This window comes from Cavia porcellus, unplaced genomic scaffold, assembly GCF_034190915.1.
Source record: "Cavia porcellus strain 051 isolate PalLab524CR breed Dunkin Hartley unplaced genomic scaffold, mCavPor4.1 scaffold_14, whole genome shotgun sequence".
In the NCBI taxonomy this organism is placed as follows: Eukaryota; Metazoa; Chordata; class Mammalia; order Rodentia; family Caviidae; genus Cavia; species Cavia porcellus.
Window position 1 is genome coordinate 3,743,837 of NW_026947497.1, and position 15,211 is coordinate 3,759,047.

At 37.1% G+C, this 15,211-nt stretch overlaps 2 protein-coding genes across 15 annotated transcripts in view; one reads left to right on the plus strand and one right to left on the minus strand.

The window, feature by feature from the left end:
* Positions 1 to 4,221, plus strand: part of Cisd2 (CDGSH iron sulfur domain 2) — a 68,298-nt gene extending 64,077 nt beyond the window's left edge. For both annotated transcript variants that reach the window (XM_005002889.4, XM_013150582.3), the window contains exon 4: positions 3,508 to 4,221. The gene's annotated coding sequence lies outside the window, so the exon portion shown is untranslated. The remainder of the gene's footprint in view (positions 1 to 3,507) is intronic.
* Positions 1 to 15,211, minus strand: part of Slc9b1 (solute carrier family 9 member B1) — a 71,710-nt gene that overhangs the window by 40,446 nt on the left and 16,053 nt on the right. For 9 of the 13 annotated variants that reach the window (XM_063260574.1, XM_063260570.1, XM_063260566.1 and 6 more), the window contains exons 3-7: positions 7,999 to 8,065; positions 6,383 to 6,527; positions 4,765 to 4,935; positions 3,551 to 3,693; positions 1,967 to 2,094 (exon numbers count right to left, since the gene is read on the minus strand). In XM_063260574.1, the coding sequence (XP_063116644.1) occupies positions 1,967 to 2,094; positions 3,551 to 3,693; positions 4,765 to 4,935; positions 6,383 to 6,527; positions 7,999 to 8,065 (654 nt within the window). The remainder of the gene's footprint in view (positions 1 to 1,966; positions 2,095 to 3,550; positions 3,694 to 4,764; positions 4,936 to 6,382; positions 6,528 to 7,998; positions 8,066 to 15,211) is intronic. The other 4 variants (XM_063260568.1, XM_063260572.1, XM_063260571.1 and 1 more) reach the window with 4 other exon arrangements.

The following is a 15,211-nucleotide window of genomic DNA, read 5'->3' on the forward strand; positions in this document are numbered from 1 at the left end:
GAAACCAATTAATAATCAGGTCATCAGAGTGAGGCCCTATCCAAAATGGACTAGAATGTCTCTAAGGACAGAAATGCCCATGAGAGAACAGACCAAAGAGGACACAGCTACAAAGTGGCCACCTATAGGCCAAGCAGAGAACTCAGGAGAAACCAAAGCTGCCAGTGTTTTGATCTTGACCCTCTAGCCTCCAGACTGTGAGAAATAAATGCTGGCTGGTTTAGCCACTGTTATGGTTTGTGTCTAGAGGTCTCCCCAGAGCCTCAGGTGGTCATAGACGGAGCTTTTTCAGAAGTGGCTGGATTAGAGTGTGGGACAGATTCATGGTGCCGTGCTGGGATTAAGGATGTGATTTCTAAATCAGTCCACTGATTAGATTGGCACTGCCCTAATCCAGTAGCCTAGACAGTGCATAAAAAGGTCATAAAGGTTCTGTTAAGGTTCCTTGTTGCTTTTCTACTTTTTGACTGGCGTATACTGTTCTCTCTGCAAATCGACCTTGCCCTGGAACTAGCTGATTATGGCCTCTACAAACTGAAGTAAACATTTCCTCCATTAACTCTGGGTATGAGGTATTTTGTCTCAGCAACAAGAAAAGTAACTCAGCTGGGAATATAGTTTAGCACCTGCCTGGCAAGTGTGAGGTTCTGAGTTTGATTCCCAGTACAAAACAAAACAAAAATAAAAACAAACAAACACCAAGGAAAGTAATTGAGACAAACACTAAATACATGGATAAACAAAGGAATAAATAAGCCAGGTGAATATGGTACAAAACTAGAATAACATTTGAGGACAACAGGATAGCCACAAAGATTTTAAGATGAGCTGTGTTATACTGGCTCATTTTGTATTATTTTTGGCTTAAAAGTTCTTATGCTTCTTGCCCTCCCCCCCCCCCAAAAGCCAAGTGACATGTTTGAAGAATAATCATGAGGCCAGGGATACCACAGCACTTGCCTGGCAAGCATGAGGTCATGAGTTTAATTCCTGGTACAAAAAAAAATATAAAAGAATGTAATACATATGCTGGACAAAAGCCTCGGGTCTAGAATATAGTTAAAACTCCTAAGAACTCAATTTTAAAAACTGGTAAACTATTTGAAGTGGCACTTCATCAAAGCATACAGAAAAGAGCTCAGTGTCCACGATTATTAGGGAAATGTATGTCAAATCCATGACAGGATGCCACTCTGCATTCTCTAAAACTGCGACACTGAAATCTATACCTGTGTGGAAGAGGCTGTGGATGTCCTAGAGTGCTCCCACTGGAGGTGTGATAAGAGGAATCACCTGCATCTGTAAAGTCCTGCTCTTTCACAAGGTCAACTCAGGGTTGGAGGTGCCAAGGTGCAGCTCTGGGTTCAACCCATCAGAAGTAATACATTTGAGTAATGTACAACAAAAGTTAATTTAAAATCTATTGGCTATGGCAATACATATGCAGTGGGTGAACTTGCTACAAACTTCACAGGAAAGGACAAGTAGAGGCAAAAGTTAACTGAAAACGAAAAGAACTTCCTGTCTAGAGATAGTGATTACAGATTCCTGTTAGGAATTTGGACATAAGGAAAATGATGGTGGGAAATACAGTTGGGGCTTTGACTGGAGGGAAAGAAGTTTTTCTTTGCTTATTTTCTTTTAAATAAGTTTCTATTTATATATCTCTATATTAAAACTCTTCTGTATCTTCACACATCCACCCTGTGACCAAGGAAGGGACCGTTTGCAGGATAAGACGTACGCATACATTGCAACACAGAAGAGAAGGAGCAAGCTGAGCACTGCAGACTGAGGGGCTGGGAATGCTTGTCAAGGCTGTGGGAGACTCGGGACATGGCTTGGCTTTTAATCAACTAATTTCCAAGGTCTCCCACCACTGTGAAAAGAATGTTAGTGAAGAACTGTTTCCTCATTAACTGTATAGTTTCAAAATGACAAAATGAAAAAAAGCAAAAATAATTACCCTAATAGAAAGCCCCACTGCCAAGGGAAATCCATGATGAAGTGGGAGAAGACAGCAGCGCTGCACGCCTCTACGAGGCACGGACCAAAAGATAGCCGGAAGCAGACAGTCTTCATCTGCTGCAGGACCTGCGGACACAGAGTCAGTCACACACAGCAGGAAACCACCTCCGCACACACTGAAACACGGCCTCTTGAGTATCCGCTTTTGCTAAGCCGAGTCTCATGTGGCCACAGAATTCACTTTATATACACAGAATGGCTTACAATTTCACACTTTGTAAAATACTGTTATAATTATTTAAGAAGATTCACTTCTGTAGGATTAAGTAACTATTTTAAAATTTTTCTTATACATAGTATAGTGAAAATATCCTATAGGTTCACTTTCTTATAAATTAACTTTTAGCAATTAATGGTTCATTAACTTAATACTTGTAAGTACCAATATACCAAAAAAGAAAATAACTCACAATTGTATTATTGGAAGGGATGACTTTTCAGTTTCTCAGTGACTGAAATTTTCTATCCAAAAATATAAATTATTGCTAGCTGTAACTATGCGTACTCTCAGGATGATATTTCCATCAAATCCACATATTTGCTGCATTTTCTTGCATAGCTGTTATATTCATAAACACTCATCTTCTTAAAAGTCCAATAGAGTTTTGATCCCTAGATTGTAATGCTTTAAGAAACATTTTTTTCCTGATTTTGATGCTAGACAAGAAATACTTTAAAAATAGCTCTTAGAATAATGCAAACATAATCAAGAACATAATTCCATGGAGAAAAAATTAAGAAACTTTTCAATTTCTCCTAAAAATTAAGAATAAAAAAGGAAGGAAAATATTGACTTTTAGTCAGGTGTAATGGCACATACCACTATAATCCTAGCATTCAGGGAGTCCAAGGCCAGAGAATCAAAAATTCAAGTGCTGCCTGGGTAACTTAGTGAGATCCTGTCTCAAAATTTAATAAAGAAAAAAGGCTGGGGATGTAGCTCTGCAGTACAGCACCTCTGAGTTTGATCTCTAGTATTGAAACAGAAAGAAAGAAAGAAAGAAAGAAAGAAAGAAAGAAAGAAAGAAAGAAAAAAGAATAAGGAAGAAGAGGAAGAAGAGCAGAAGGAGATACAGAAGAAGACGGAGAAAGGAGGAGGAAGAGGGGAGAAGAGGAAGAAGGATACAGATATACACATACAGAGGGAGGCGGAGAGGGAAGAGAGGGGAGCGGAGGGAAGGGGAGGGAAGGAGAGAGAGAGACGGAGAGACTATACTTTGCTAACTGAAAAGGAAACAGTCTCCATAAAAGAGCCTCTCAAACAATACAGGTGTATGAGGGACACTGAGCTCTATGCAAAGGTGAAAGATGATCACAAATAGACACTTTAAATCACAGCAACTTCTCTTCAAGTAACAATGACAACTAGACACAAAAAGTAAGGTACCAATATCTCTGCAGTCTTTGTTCTTGGTTTTGCTTATGGACCCCACTTAGAACAGCCAGAACAAACATTTTGCCTCTTTTCTTTCCCACCAGCCTCTGCTGTTTGAAAGAGCTCAAGATATGAAGGGAAGTCTACCTTTGGATCGAGTCCAAGCCCTGCTCGAATTAGGATGACGGTAAGGGCAGTGCTTCTTAGAGTTGAAGACCACCACGTAGGGACTTTGACATGTTTAGCGATGGATGGAATATTCCTTATGATAAAACCAGCCAGTAACATCCCTTAAAAATAAAAAATAAAAAAAAGAAAAGAAACCATGTTTTATTTTTGTGAGAGAAGAAAAACAAGGACAACTTACATAGGAGTACAAGCAGAGGAAGCAGCATGAATGAAGGATGAAAAGAACAAACATTCAAATATGGTACAGTATATAACTCAGCTGTTACTTAAAATATAAAGGACACCTGTGATGATTGATTCTTTGTGTCTGCTTGAGAAGCTTAATTAAGTGACTCGGCAGTTCCACATCCGAGGGTGTAGAGGGCATGCCCTAGAGCAGATGTTCAGGCTTCATGATGTTGTAATAGTTGATTCACACCAGAGGACCAGGGTCCTAACTTTGTAAACATCCTCATCCTGTGCAAGAGGAGGGCATGGAAAAGATTTCTCTCCTCTTTTGCTTTTACTGGTTTTTCTGTCTTCCACCAACATGAACTGTTGCCCCTCACCATGCCACCCTGCCTTGGACCCAGCTGATTATGGACTGAAACCTTTCAAACTGTGAGCTAAATAAACCTTTCCTCCTTTAACTTTGGGTGTCAGGTGTTTTGTTCCAGCAAGGAGAAAAAAGTAACTAAAATAATACCTCAGATAAAAGTTCCTCCATTAATTTTCCTATAAGATAATGATGATAAGGAACAGTGTGTCATGCAGGTGAGCCAGTACATAGTGAATATATAAAATAAAGATGCACAAACATCCTTACGGGTCAATCCATTAGTCACTATAATATATGAATCTTGCCATAGTATTCAAGTTATGTGATCTATACAAAACTCAGTCCTAAATTTTTCTTTTTTGCAATAAATTTAAAATTAAGTAAATATGTCTTATTCAATAATAAAGCAACAAGAATCATGTATTGCATATATTTAAGTTATTTTAAAAGTTTTTAAAAATCCATATATACAAAGAGAATACAGCCATAAAAAGCTACATAACATATGCACTAATGCATATACAAAGAAACCATATTAAATTAAAATATTTCTGAACTATATTTATTACAACTGGAAACAGTTCAAACTATACAAACAGTCAACAACAAAGAAAAGAGCTTATTCTATACTTACCAAGAAGCGGTGGAAGTGGGGGCACTGGAGGTATTCTAATGAGTTGCAAAAGGATCCCCCCAACACAGGCACTATAAAAAATAATTACTAGTCCAAATAAACTTCCATTAGGAAGAACTTCATTGCCTAAGAATACCAATAGTAAACACCAACTCATAAATAATATAATTCCTGAAATATAAAAAAATACATCTATATATTTACATAAACATAAGTGTAAACCAACAAAAGATGAATTGTTTTATTAAATATATCAACATCTAGTTCTATATAATTATACTGTAGGTGAATATTGCTAACTAATATGGCATCGAAAAACTTGCTTGAAACGAGGGTTTAGCTTAGCAGCATTAAGTGCCTGCCCTGGCAAGTGCAAGGCTGTGACTTCGAGCCCTGGTACCAAAAAAAAAAAAAAAAAAAAAAAAAGAAAGAAAATATTGCTTAAATTTCTACATAAGTATCCCATTTTTATATGACAAGTTTTATATGATAAACTAGTTTTTAAAAATTCAATATTAGGGATTGAATCTAGGGCTCTGAAGCACTCTATCACTGAGCTACATCCTAGGCCTTTTAAAAATTTATATATAAATTAAGCCTCATCTGATTTATCTTTAGGGCTCAAACTTACATGATTTGCATGGGTTAGGAATATCCAATGTCCTAAACCTAGCTAAAAAGTATCCTCTCGGGGCTGGGGATTTAGCTCAGTGGCATAAGCGCCTGCCTTGCAAGCAGGCAGTCAAGAGTTCGATCCTCGGTACCAATAAAAAAGAAAAAGACAAAAAAAAAAAAAAGCCTGTCATGAAACTATTTAAATGACATTTTGTTATTTTGTTGATACTAATTTAACACATCTCAAAGTTCAAATACTTCCCCAAAATACAAATTCTACTGTTGTAAAAGTATTTCAATATATATGCTACTTGGTTTCATTTATTCTAGGAATTTATCTTAGAAAGTTTTCTGTTATCTTTTTTTTTTTTAAAAGTATATGTGCTAGCCAAGTGAGCAGTTTCTTTTCTTACAAGACTTTTTTTTTTTTGGTTTATGTCTTGTACTCTGAGTAACAAGGTGAAAATGATATACAATGTAATAACTATTGGTATTCTCTTATTAATTATGTAATTTTGTTTTTGTTTCATAAAATTAAAAAAATGTCAATGGACACTCCTGGTTTCAGACTACATAAAGTCTCAAAAGCAATGCCCCACTGAATGTGAACACAGAATAACAAGTAATAACTCATGAGCCAAAGCTCACGGATAAAACAAAGGGAATTAGGTGAATATAAATAAAAATCTTTAGTGCTGCTTTCAATCCCAAAAACTGAACATAAAACTCACAGAAAAGATTAAATCTAGCTGGGGATTTAGCTCAGTGGTTCAAGCGCTTGCTTGGTAAGTATGAGGTCATTGAGTTTGATCCCCAGTATCAAAAAAAAGAAGATTAAATCTATTAAGCAATATTTTGGCTTTGGTTTTGAAAGATTCATGAAGTTATTTTCTCTTTATCTAGTTATTTTCTGTAACAAAGCCAATAATCCAAACTACACAGATGAAGCAGCAGCTCTGTTGCTTTTTATTATTCACCACACACATTTTCTGATTTCGCTTACCATTTGTCATTACTTTATTGAGTAGTCCTTGTGGAGGACAAGAAAAATATATCCTCTGTTTTGTCTGTGGTATGGTTTCCTCTGAGTTTAACAAGACAGTTTCCTTAGTTCCTTTACGTGAACCATTAACAGGATCTCTGAAGGTCTGAAGTAAAACAAATATTTTAAGAATTGCCCTTCCCGCAAGTTTTTATGAATGTACGAAGCTACCACATCTTGTCAATACGGGGGGATACATGTAAGTATTTGGGGTGTCACGGCAGTGCATTTTTCAAGGTGTCATAATGTAGACTTTAATACATGTGAGTACATGTTTTCATTTAACATTTATGTAGACTGAATAAGTGAGTGCATAATGTGGGCACAGTAATAAACCTGTCTTATCTGCTGTCTACCTCAGTTTGATCACCAAAACTTTTCTGAAATACAGAGTACAACTAAATTGGGAATTAAGTGAAATATAACTTTATAATTTTGGACTCATTTGATAAATTATGCAACCACAATATAAATGAGAAAAGTATAGGTCAAGTCTTCAGAAATTCAAGCATATTCCACTAGTACTTATAAATAATATATCTAAATAGCATATATGTTTTCTTTAATCTTCCAATGTTCTAAATGAAACTCTAATAATGAAACTGCAGGTTGAGAAAAAGAAATTTTTGGTTTGTGATAATATTGAGAAGCTTCTCCCAGTATAAAAAGCGAAACATAAACAATGGTATCAACAACGATAAACCCTGAATTCTGGTCATGCTGGAGAACAGATCTGCCCTGTGGCTGCCACCATGGGAGGATGTGCACACATGCAGTGGATTGCTGGTAATGTGAGAACAGAAAAGAGAACAGGAAAGTGTAATAAAGTCTCGAGCAGCTGAGAGGCTGAGGGAAGGGATGGTTAGCATTAATACAGTGCAGACAGAGGAGTTACAACACCTGCCGGTAAAAAAGAAATTACATGGCTCCTTAAGCCCAAAGCTCTCAAACTTGATGATCAGTCTGCTCTCTGGCATTAAGGCATTTTCTGCAGTTTCTACCACTGTAGGGAGAGACTAAAAACATAATGGTGAATTTTGATTACGTCTGTGACAAGTCATATAGAATAACATCACAGTATTTTAAGGTTTATAATTTTAAGAATTTTAAATAAATGGACATAGACTGGGAAAAATTTTCAGATAAAACAGTAAGAAGCAAGAGTGTTTAAAATATACTGGAAAGACGTATCTATACTTCTATTACTTTACGGAATTTTCAGGGATATGGCAAGAAAACAGTAAGCCACATTTTTCTTATTCCTAAAATCTATGCTATTTATTTTCAAAGTACTCTATAGTAATCAGTTTCCATCTGTTTGTTTTTTTCTGGTCATTTCCTAGGTCCCATTAAGTAGTGCTTTCAACATTATTATTTTTCACATTTAATAAAACACATAGAAAAAATCAAACTGACAGTAAATTTTAGAAATAGATTTCAGATGAGTTTTTTTTGGTACTGGAGATTGAACTTGTGACCTTGCACTTGCCAGGCAGGTGCTTATGCCACTGAGCTAAATCTCCAGCCCAAGATGATATTTTTATATTATATTGTACAATGTAGATTTAATTTTTTACCTGACTAGATGTAGAAGATCGTACACTTCTATACTCATCTTTACTTTCTGAGTTTGTGGTATGCATGCTACAATTTAAAAGAAAAATAATTTGAAAGAAAACCACGACTATGAATCAATATGAAAACAAATATGGTTAAGTGACATTAAAGATGACTCATTATTATCAACTAATACCACAATCAAGTGAGGTATCTTTAGAGTTAAAAAACCTAAATATTCATTTAAACCTGTTTTAAAAAGTTATGTAGAAATTTAATGCTTTTCCCTAATTCATAATGATGACCCATATCTTAAAAGTACACATGAGAAGATTCGATTCTTTTTTCATGTATTCAGGTTGTATGTCTGAAATAATCTGCACCACTAATTTATTCCCTCTTTAGTCATAATCCTCTATGAGGCTCCAAGAAAGCTTAAACTTAAATATGTAAGATGGTTGGCGAGAGGTACTAGATATGGTTGCCTCCCACAATGAAGCCTCCATCCCACACAAAAAAAATACTAGCTGCTTTCTAGTTAGAATACTCGGGGGGGCGGGGGGGGGACTGACGGAGTACGTGTGAGTGAAGCAGGGAAGCTGGGGACAGAGTCAGAACAACCTTGAGAAGGGAATGAGGCTCTGTGTTCCAACTGCTGTGTCACCCCAGTCTGGATCAGCTTGAAACAGGACAGTCTTCCAAGACAAGAAAAAGGCAAATGGGAGGGTCCTGGCCATCCCCTTGATGTCACAGACACCTGCAGATTTTGCTTCTGCGGAACCATGCGGTTCTCAGGGAGCCTGAACTTGGTTCAGGGAGTTTCCAAAGAATATGCCCCACTGGGCTGCCCTAGAAAAGAGTTTAATTCACAGTGCACTCCCCCCGCACCCACCCAGGCTGTACTGAACAATGCTATTTTTGGACCAAATCTACTTGCAACTAGCTTAGAACTCCTGCAGCTGCTCTGGCCCCTGTTGCCCAGTGAAACTTAAGAGGGATCACTCTTGTGCAGTGCATGATAGAGTAGCCCACTAAATCTGATGAAAGTTCTGTGCCTTCACTTTTATATCAACCATGTCTTGTTGGCATGGAAAGTGTTAGGCACCCCACTTTCACAGATGTGTGAGCCACATCCAAGGTCATCAGCAAACTTTCCACTATAGGCAATGCATGCTGATGACAGCTCAAGAAGCTAGAGAGAGAGACAGCACTACTATACCCATCTGATATAGTTAAAGCCAACACCTTTCATCAACCAGCACCTTATGTTCAAAGCCTTTTATGATGAAGCCATTGTATAAAATTGCTAGACAATAGGCTCAACAGATGTGCAAATACCAACAGAGGACATGAGAAGCATGAAAAAGCGAGGTACCTTATGTCTTCCTAGGAACACACCATAATTCTCTAGTGACAGGACCAAAGAAAGGAAAATTAATGAGATGCCTTAAAAACACAATTCAAAATAATGATTGTAAGGAAACAGACGTAAGAGAAACAGACTGGTAACAGAAATTATGAAAATAATTCATAATATGAATGAGAAATTCAGTAAAGGAAGAGATAATAACCAAATAGAACAGTAAAGCTAAAGAACTCAAAAAGTAAAATAAAAAACAGAGCTGAGAGCCTAAAAAATAGACTTAAGTCAAAGAGAATTTCTGACTTTGACAGGACCTTTGAAATAACTCAGATAGACCAAAACACAACAAAACAACAACAAACCAACTAACCAACAGACCTGCAGAATCAAACAAAACAACTGAAATGAAAATACAAAATTTATATCACTAGGGCCAGGGATTTAGCTCAGTGGCATAAGCTCCTGCCTTGCAGGCACGCAGTCGTAAATTCAATCCCTCAAAAAAAAAAAAACACACCACTAAACACTCACACAAATATTTGCATTATGGGTATTTGAGAAGACAAGAAAAGGAAAGACGTAGAAAATAATTCAATGAAATAAGAGCTGAAACAAATCTTGAGGAAACCGTGAATATCCAGATCAAGGAGGTTCAAGGCAAATTTCCTAAGAAGGTGAGAAGGGAGGCTTCTCAAGGCACATTATTATAGTCCAAGGTACATTACAGTCAAACCATCAAAGGTCAAAGAAAAGAAACAATTCTAAAAACAGCAAGTGAGAAACAGCAGCCACACTAAAGCAAATCTCCTTTTCCTATTACATGAACTGATTTCTCAGTAAAAAGCACATAAGCCAACAGAGAATGACACAATGTATTCCAAGTCCTAAAAAAAAAATTGTAAACCAAACATACTATATCTAGTGCAACTATCTTTTAGAAATAATGTCTTTCCAATACAAGCAAAAACTGGGGAAATTCATCATCCCTAGACTCACATAAAAATGCAGGTACTTTTAGAAATAGAAATGAAAGGGAGATGCTTACAACCATGAAAAAAAAAACACAAAAGTATTGCCTTAGTCACCATCCTATTGCTAGAACAAAATACCAGAAGCCCACAATTTAAAAAGAAGAAGCGGGGTGGGGTGGGGTGGGGCTATAGCTCAGTGGCACAGTGCCTGCCTGGCAAGCACAAAGTCCCGAGTTTGATTCCTTGAGACAGAGACATAGAGGGAGAGACAGAGACACATACATACACACACACACACACACACACACACACACACACAGAGAGAGAGAGAGAGAGAGAGAGAGAGAGAGAGAGAGAGAGAGAGAGAGAAAGGGTTTATTTTGGCTCACAGTTTTAATCCATGGTCAGCTGGCTCCAAAGCAGAAACAAAACGGCAAAGGAAAAGGTGCTCAACCCATGGTGGCCAGGAAGAGAAGGGACAAGCCAGGACAGAAGATACACCTTTTTAGGTTACACCTCTCGGGCCTGCCTCTTTTAACCAGGCCCCACTTCCAAGCAATACATGCACTCTGAATTTATTACTGGTTACTCACTGATGAATGTAGCACTCCATAATATAATCATCCTCCAAAAGTCCAAACTCTGAACACGTGAGCCTTTTGGGGGACACTGTCAATCTAAACCACAGCAAGCCACCTCTGGCCCCCAAAAGACTCATGGCCAGTTAGTCCATTCCTAAGAACTGCTAAGATTTTAACATTTAAAGAATTGCTAAAAGGTCCAAGTTCAAAGTTGTTTTTAAGACTCAAGAGAAACTCTTAGCTGTGTGTGCCTATAAAAATAAATAAGAAAGTTAAACACTTCCAACACACGATGGCACATTCCCATTCTAAAAGGGAAAATAGAGGGACAGAAAAGGATGGAACAAAAGCAAGATCAAAATTTCGTACAGCCGACATTAAAGCCTGTAGTTTTAACTAAACTTCTAAATGCCTGGATAGCTCCATCTCTATGGCCTTGATGGTTGCAGCCCACAGGCCTTATTTTTGGTGGTGGCTTTGCTCACTGACTGCGGCTAGACACTGACTCAGCTAGACACTCAGTGTTCCTAGTATCTCCAGCTTCCTGAGGTCTCCACTGCACTTTTGGCTTCACTCTTACAGCTTCACACTGCAGAGCTTCCCTTCTGAAGTCTGAGTAGAAGCCTCTATGATCCCAGAACTTTTGCATTTTGCATGTCTGTAAAACTAACACCATGTGGATAATGCCAAGGTCTGCATCCCTGGATAATCAGAATCAATATCATTAAGATGGTCATATTATAAAACTGATAAATAGGTTTAATATAACTTCTATTACAATACTAGAAAAAAAAATCCTAACCAGAAGAGTCCTAGAATACTCAGAGCAATCCTGAGTCTCTTTAATAAATGCTGCTGGTAAAACTGGTTATCAACATGCAAAACAATAAAACTAGACCCTTATCTCTTACCCTATACTAAAATCAAATAAGAAATGGATCAAAGACCTAGTATAAAAATACAAATTTAGAAACTACTAGAAGATAATAACATAGGGGAAACACTTGTAGCCACTTTGCAGCATAGCAAAGGAAATAATCAAAAGAATGAAGAGACAACCACAAAAATGGGGGAAAATTTTTCCAGCTTTTCTTCGGATCTAGACTACACAAAGAACTCAAAAAAATTAATACCCTGCAATAAATCAACCAGTCAGAAAAGTGGGCAAATGTATTAGACACTTCTCTAAAAAAGCACTTCTCTAAAAAAGCACTTCTCTAAAGAAGTACATAAAGAAGTATGAGGATATAAAAATGTTCGTTTTTAGCAATTAGGGAAATGCAAATCAAAACAACTCTAAGATTTCTTGTTATTCCAAAAAGAAAGGCTACCATGAAGAAATAAAAAATCAACAAGTGCTGACCAGGATGTAGGGAAAAGGAACCCTTCTACATGGTTGGTGAAATGTAGGCTAAAATCACAATGGGAATCAGGACAGAAAACCTCCCAAAACAAAACAGAAATTCTGTTGGACTCAGCTGTACCTCTTTGTGGTACAGTCATGTTTACAGCAGCAAAATTCATGACAGTTAACCTCTGGAAACAGCTTGTATTTCCACCAATAGAAAAATGGATAAAGAAAATGTATGTATACAAAATGGAATTTTAACCAGTCCTAAAGAAGAATGAATTCGTATCATCTGCTGGAAAACAGATAGATCTTGAGCCCATAATGTTAAACAAAAGAAGAGCAAAGGAAAGGAAAGGTGGTAGGAAACAGGGAGGTAAATTTTGATAATATGGCAATCAGGGGAAGGGAGAGGGATTCAGAGGGGAAAGGAAACTGAAGTAATCAAGAAAAAAGTATAAATTCCAAAAAATTAATGTCAATATTATATATCAAACATACACCATAAAGAAAAATCTATCAAATAACCATGTACCTTTTTTTTGCCTTTTTATTACAGGAAAGGAACTATTAAAATAACATCCTTAGGAAATAAAGAGCCTTAAGGTAAACTTGAAAACAGAATAAAAAAAAATAACAGAAGGTTAAGCTCATTTAGAAAGAGTTCACTGGAAATGATGCACGGAGGTGCTAAGTAAGGACCACATGATGCTGTTCTGGTACATTGACGAGCACTGCACATGTTCCTCACTCGCGAGGGCCTTCATGAAGCACGTGCAACTTCTACTCCGGAATTATCCAGCTTTCTGATATTGCTGACCTTTTAAAAAGCCCTCTCTCTAAACTATGCCCCATCTTGTAGGGAGCCGAGTGACAGGCATTGCTGCCTCGATGTCTCTCTCTCTCCTATGGGCACTGTGTCTGCCTACATTAACCATAATCCTCTCCTGCTTATGTCATGTATCCGGATGTGATGGTGACCCTGTTGTATTCATCTGTTTAACCTCTTCCTGTCCCAGCTCCCGCCCTTAGCCTATAAAAGGTGTGATTATTTTCTGAATAAACCGGAAGCTTGATCGGATTATTTCGTCTTGCTTTCGTCTCTCTTTTGTCTCCCCTATGTCTTTTATTTAATCCCCGTTTCCCCTCCAGGAGTTCTGAACTTGTTGATCTGCAGGCCGGATCACCATCTAAAACCAAGTCCTTCCTTTTAGGACCCCGTTTTCCTAAACGTCCTTTTATGTTTTTTTTTTTTTTAATTTAAGGAGAAAAGAAAAAAAAAACAGTGAAGGGGTACAAGTTATACAGATTTACAGAAGAAAAAAAATGCGCAGTAGGAAATCACTAGTTAATGGATTACATATTGCCATCTTAGAAATAATTGTTCAAGTCCCAAAATTAAAGCTTGTAGAGTGGACATTCCAACAATGATACTGCAAACAGTTCTGTTCAATGATCCAATAAAACTCTGTGATATCATTTTCTATCTTATACACTTAAATATACATGCAGTTATATAGTTTAGAGCACTTTCTTTTCCTCTCTTTTGTACAATGACTATTACACATTTTGGGTTTCATTGCTCCCACGGTTCTTATTGCTTTTTTGGAAGAGAGTAAAACCAAATGTGACATAACAGAACAGAATCGGTCAAGTCAAAAGGGTGGACATAATAGATAATATAAAAACATAATACAAGGTGATCAACAATGGTTACCATAATGCCTCCCGCTATCTCTAATAGAATTGCCTATATCATTAGTTGTAATACAATTGAACAAAACCGTAAAGAACAAAACCGACAAAACCAAAACATTGGAGACATTGTAGGTCTTCAAAAGTAGATAAAAGTCAACGAGAATGGGCATTATAATGAATCTCATTATCTTCTCAGCTGATGCCTAAACTTTCAAACCTGATACTATCCAGTAAAACAGAATAGAGGAACCTCAGTCAAAAACAAGATGGTGAGAGTAATACAGGGCTTCAAATCGAGATAATAGAAAGTCAAAGTGGGTTACTATATTATATCCTGCTATTTTTTCCCTTTAATTAAACGGATAAAAATGAAAAAGTAAATAATGGAGTGGAGATTGAGAAAAAAAGAGGGCATAACAGCGAAACAGGGCAGATCAAAACATAACCATTTAAGCAGAATAGTGTTTCACCACCAGATAATTCCGACCCAAAAGTAGTTACCATATTGACTCTTTCCTTGAAGTCCTTGAGTACAACTTCGTATACTGTAGCATTAAGTATATCAAAACAATGTAAAACCATTTAAGAGAATGACAGCATTATAGAGTATTTAGAATCGACTAACAGAAAATGAACAATGGTTTCTGTATAATCTCCTTGTCTTTAAAAGGTTTTTGCTTATACTATCGTACATAATAAAATCCAATAAGATACAACCTGTTTAGACCATTGGAGACAGAAGAACAAAAGCTAGATGAGACTTCAAAACAAGATGGTACTAAATCAGTATTACCTATTAAGATGTCATTTTCTCCAAAATAGCTGTTCCTATCATCCAATCTTCTCTGCCTCATTTCTGCTGAGCTCTTTTTCTGTCAGTAGCTGTCAGTTCGTCTTCTTCATTTTGTTCTCTGCTCCATTCGTTGTGGCCTCCCCACCACTATTTCTGGGTTCTTTGTATTTTTCTTTTTTTAGAATATCCTGCAATACTTTCTGTAGGGTTGAATTGGTGGTTGCAAATTCCCCCAGTTCCTCTTTATCCTGGAAGCACCTCGTTTTTCCATCAATTTCCAGGGACAGTTGTGCAGGATATCTCAATCTTGGCTGGAGATTATTATCTTTCAAAGCTTGAATTATTTCCCCCCACGCTCTTCGTGATTTGATGGTTTGTGCAGAGAAATCTGCTGTAATTCTGATGGGTGTTCCCTTGTAAGTGGTCTGTTTCTTGTCTCTTACAGCTTTTAATATTCTGTTCTTGTATTGAATTTCTGG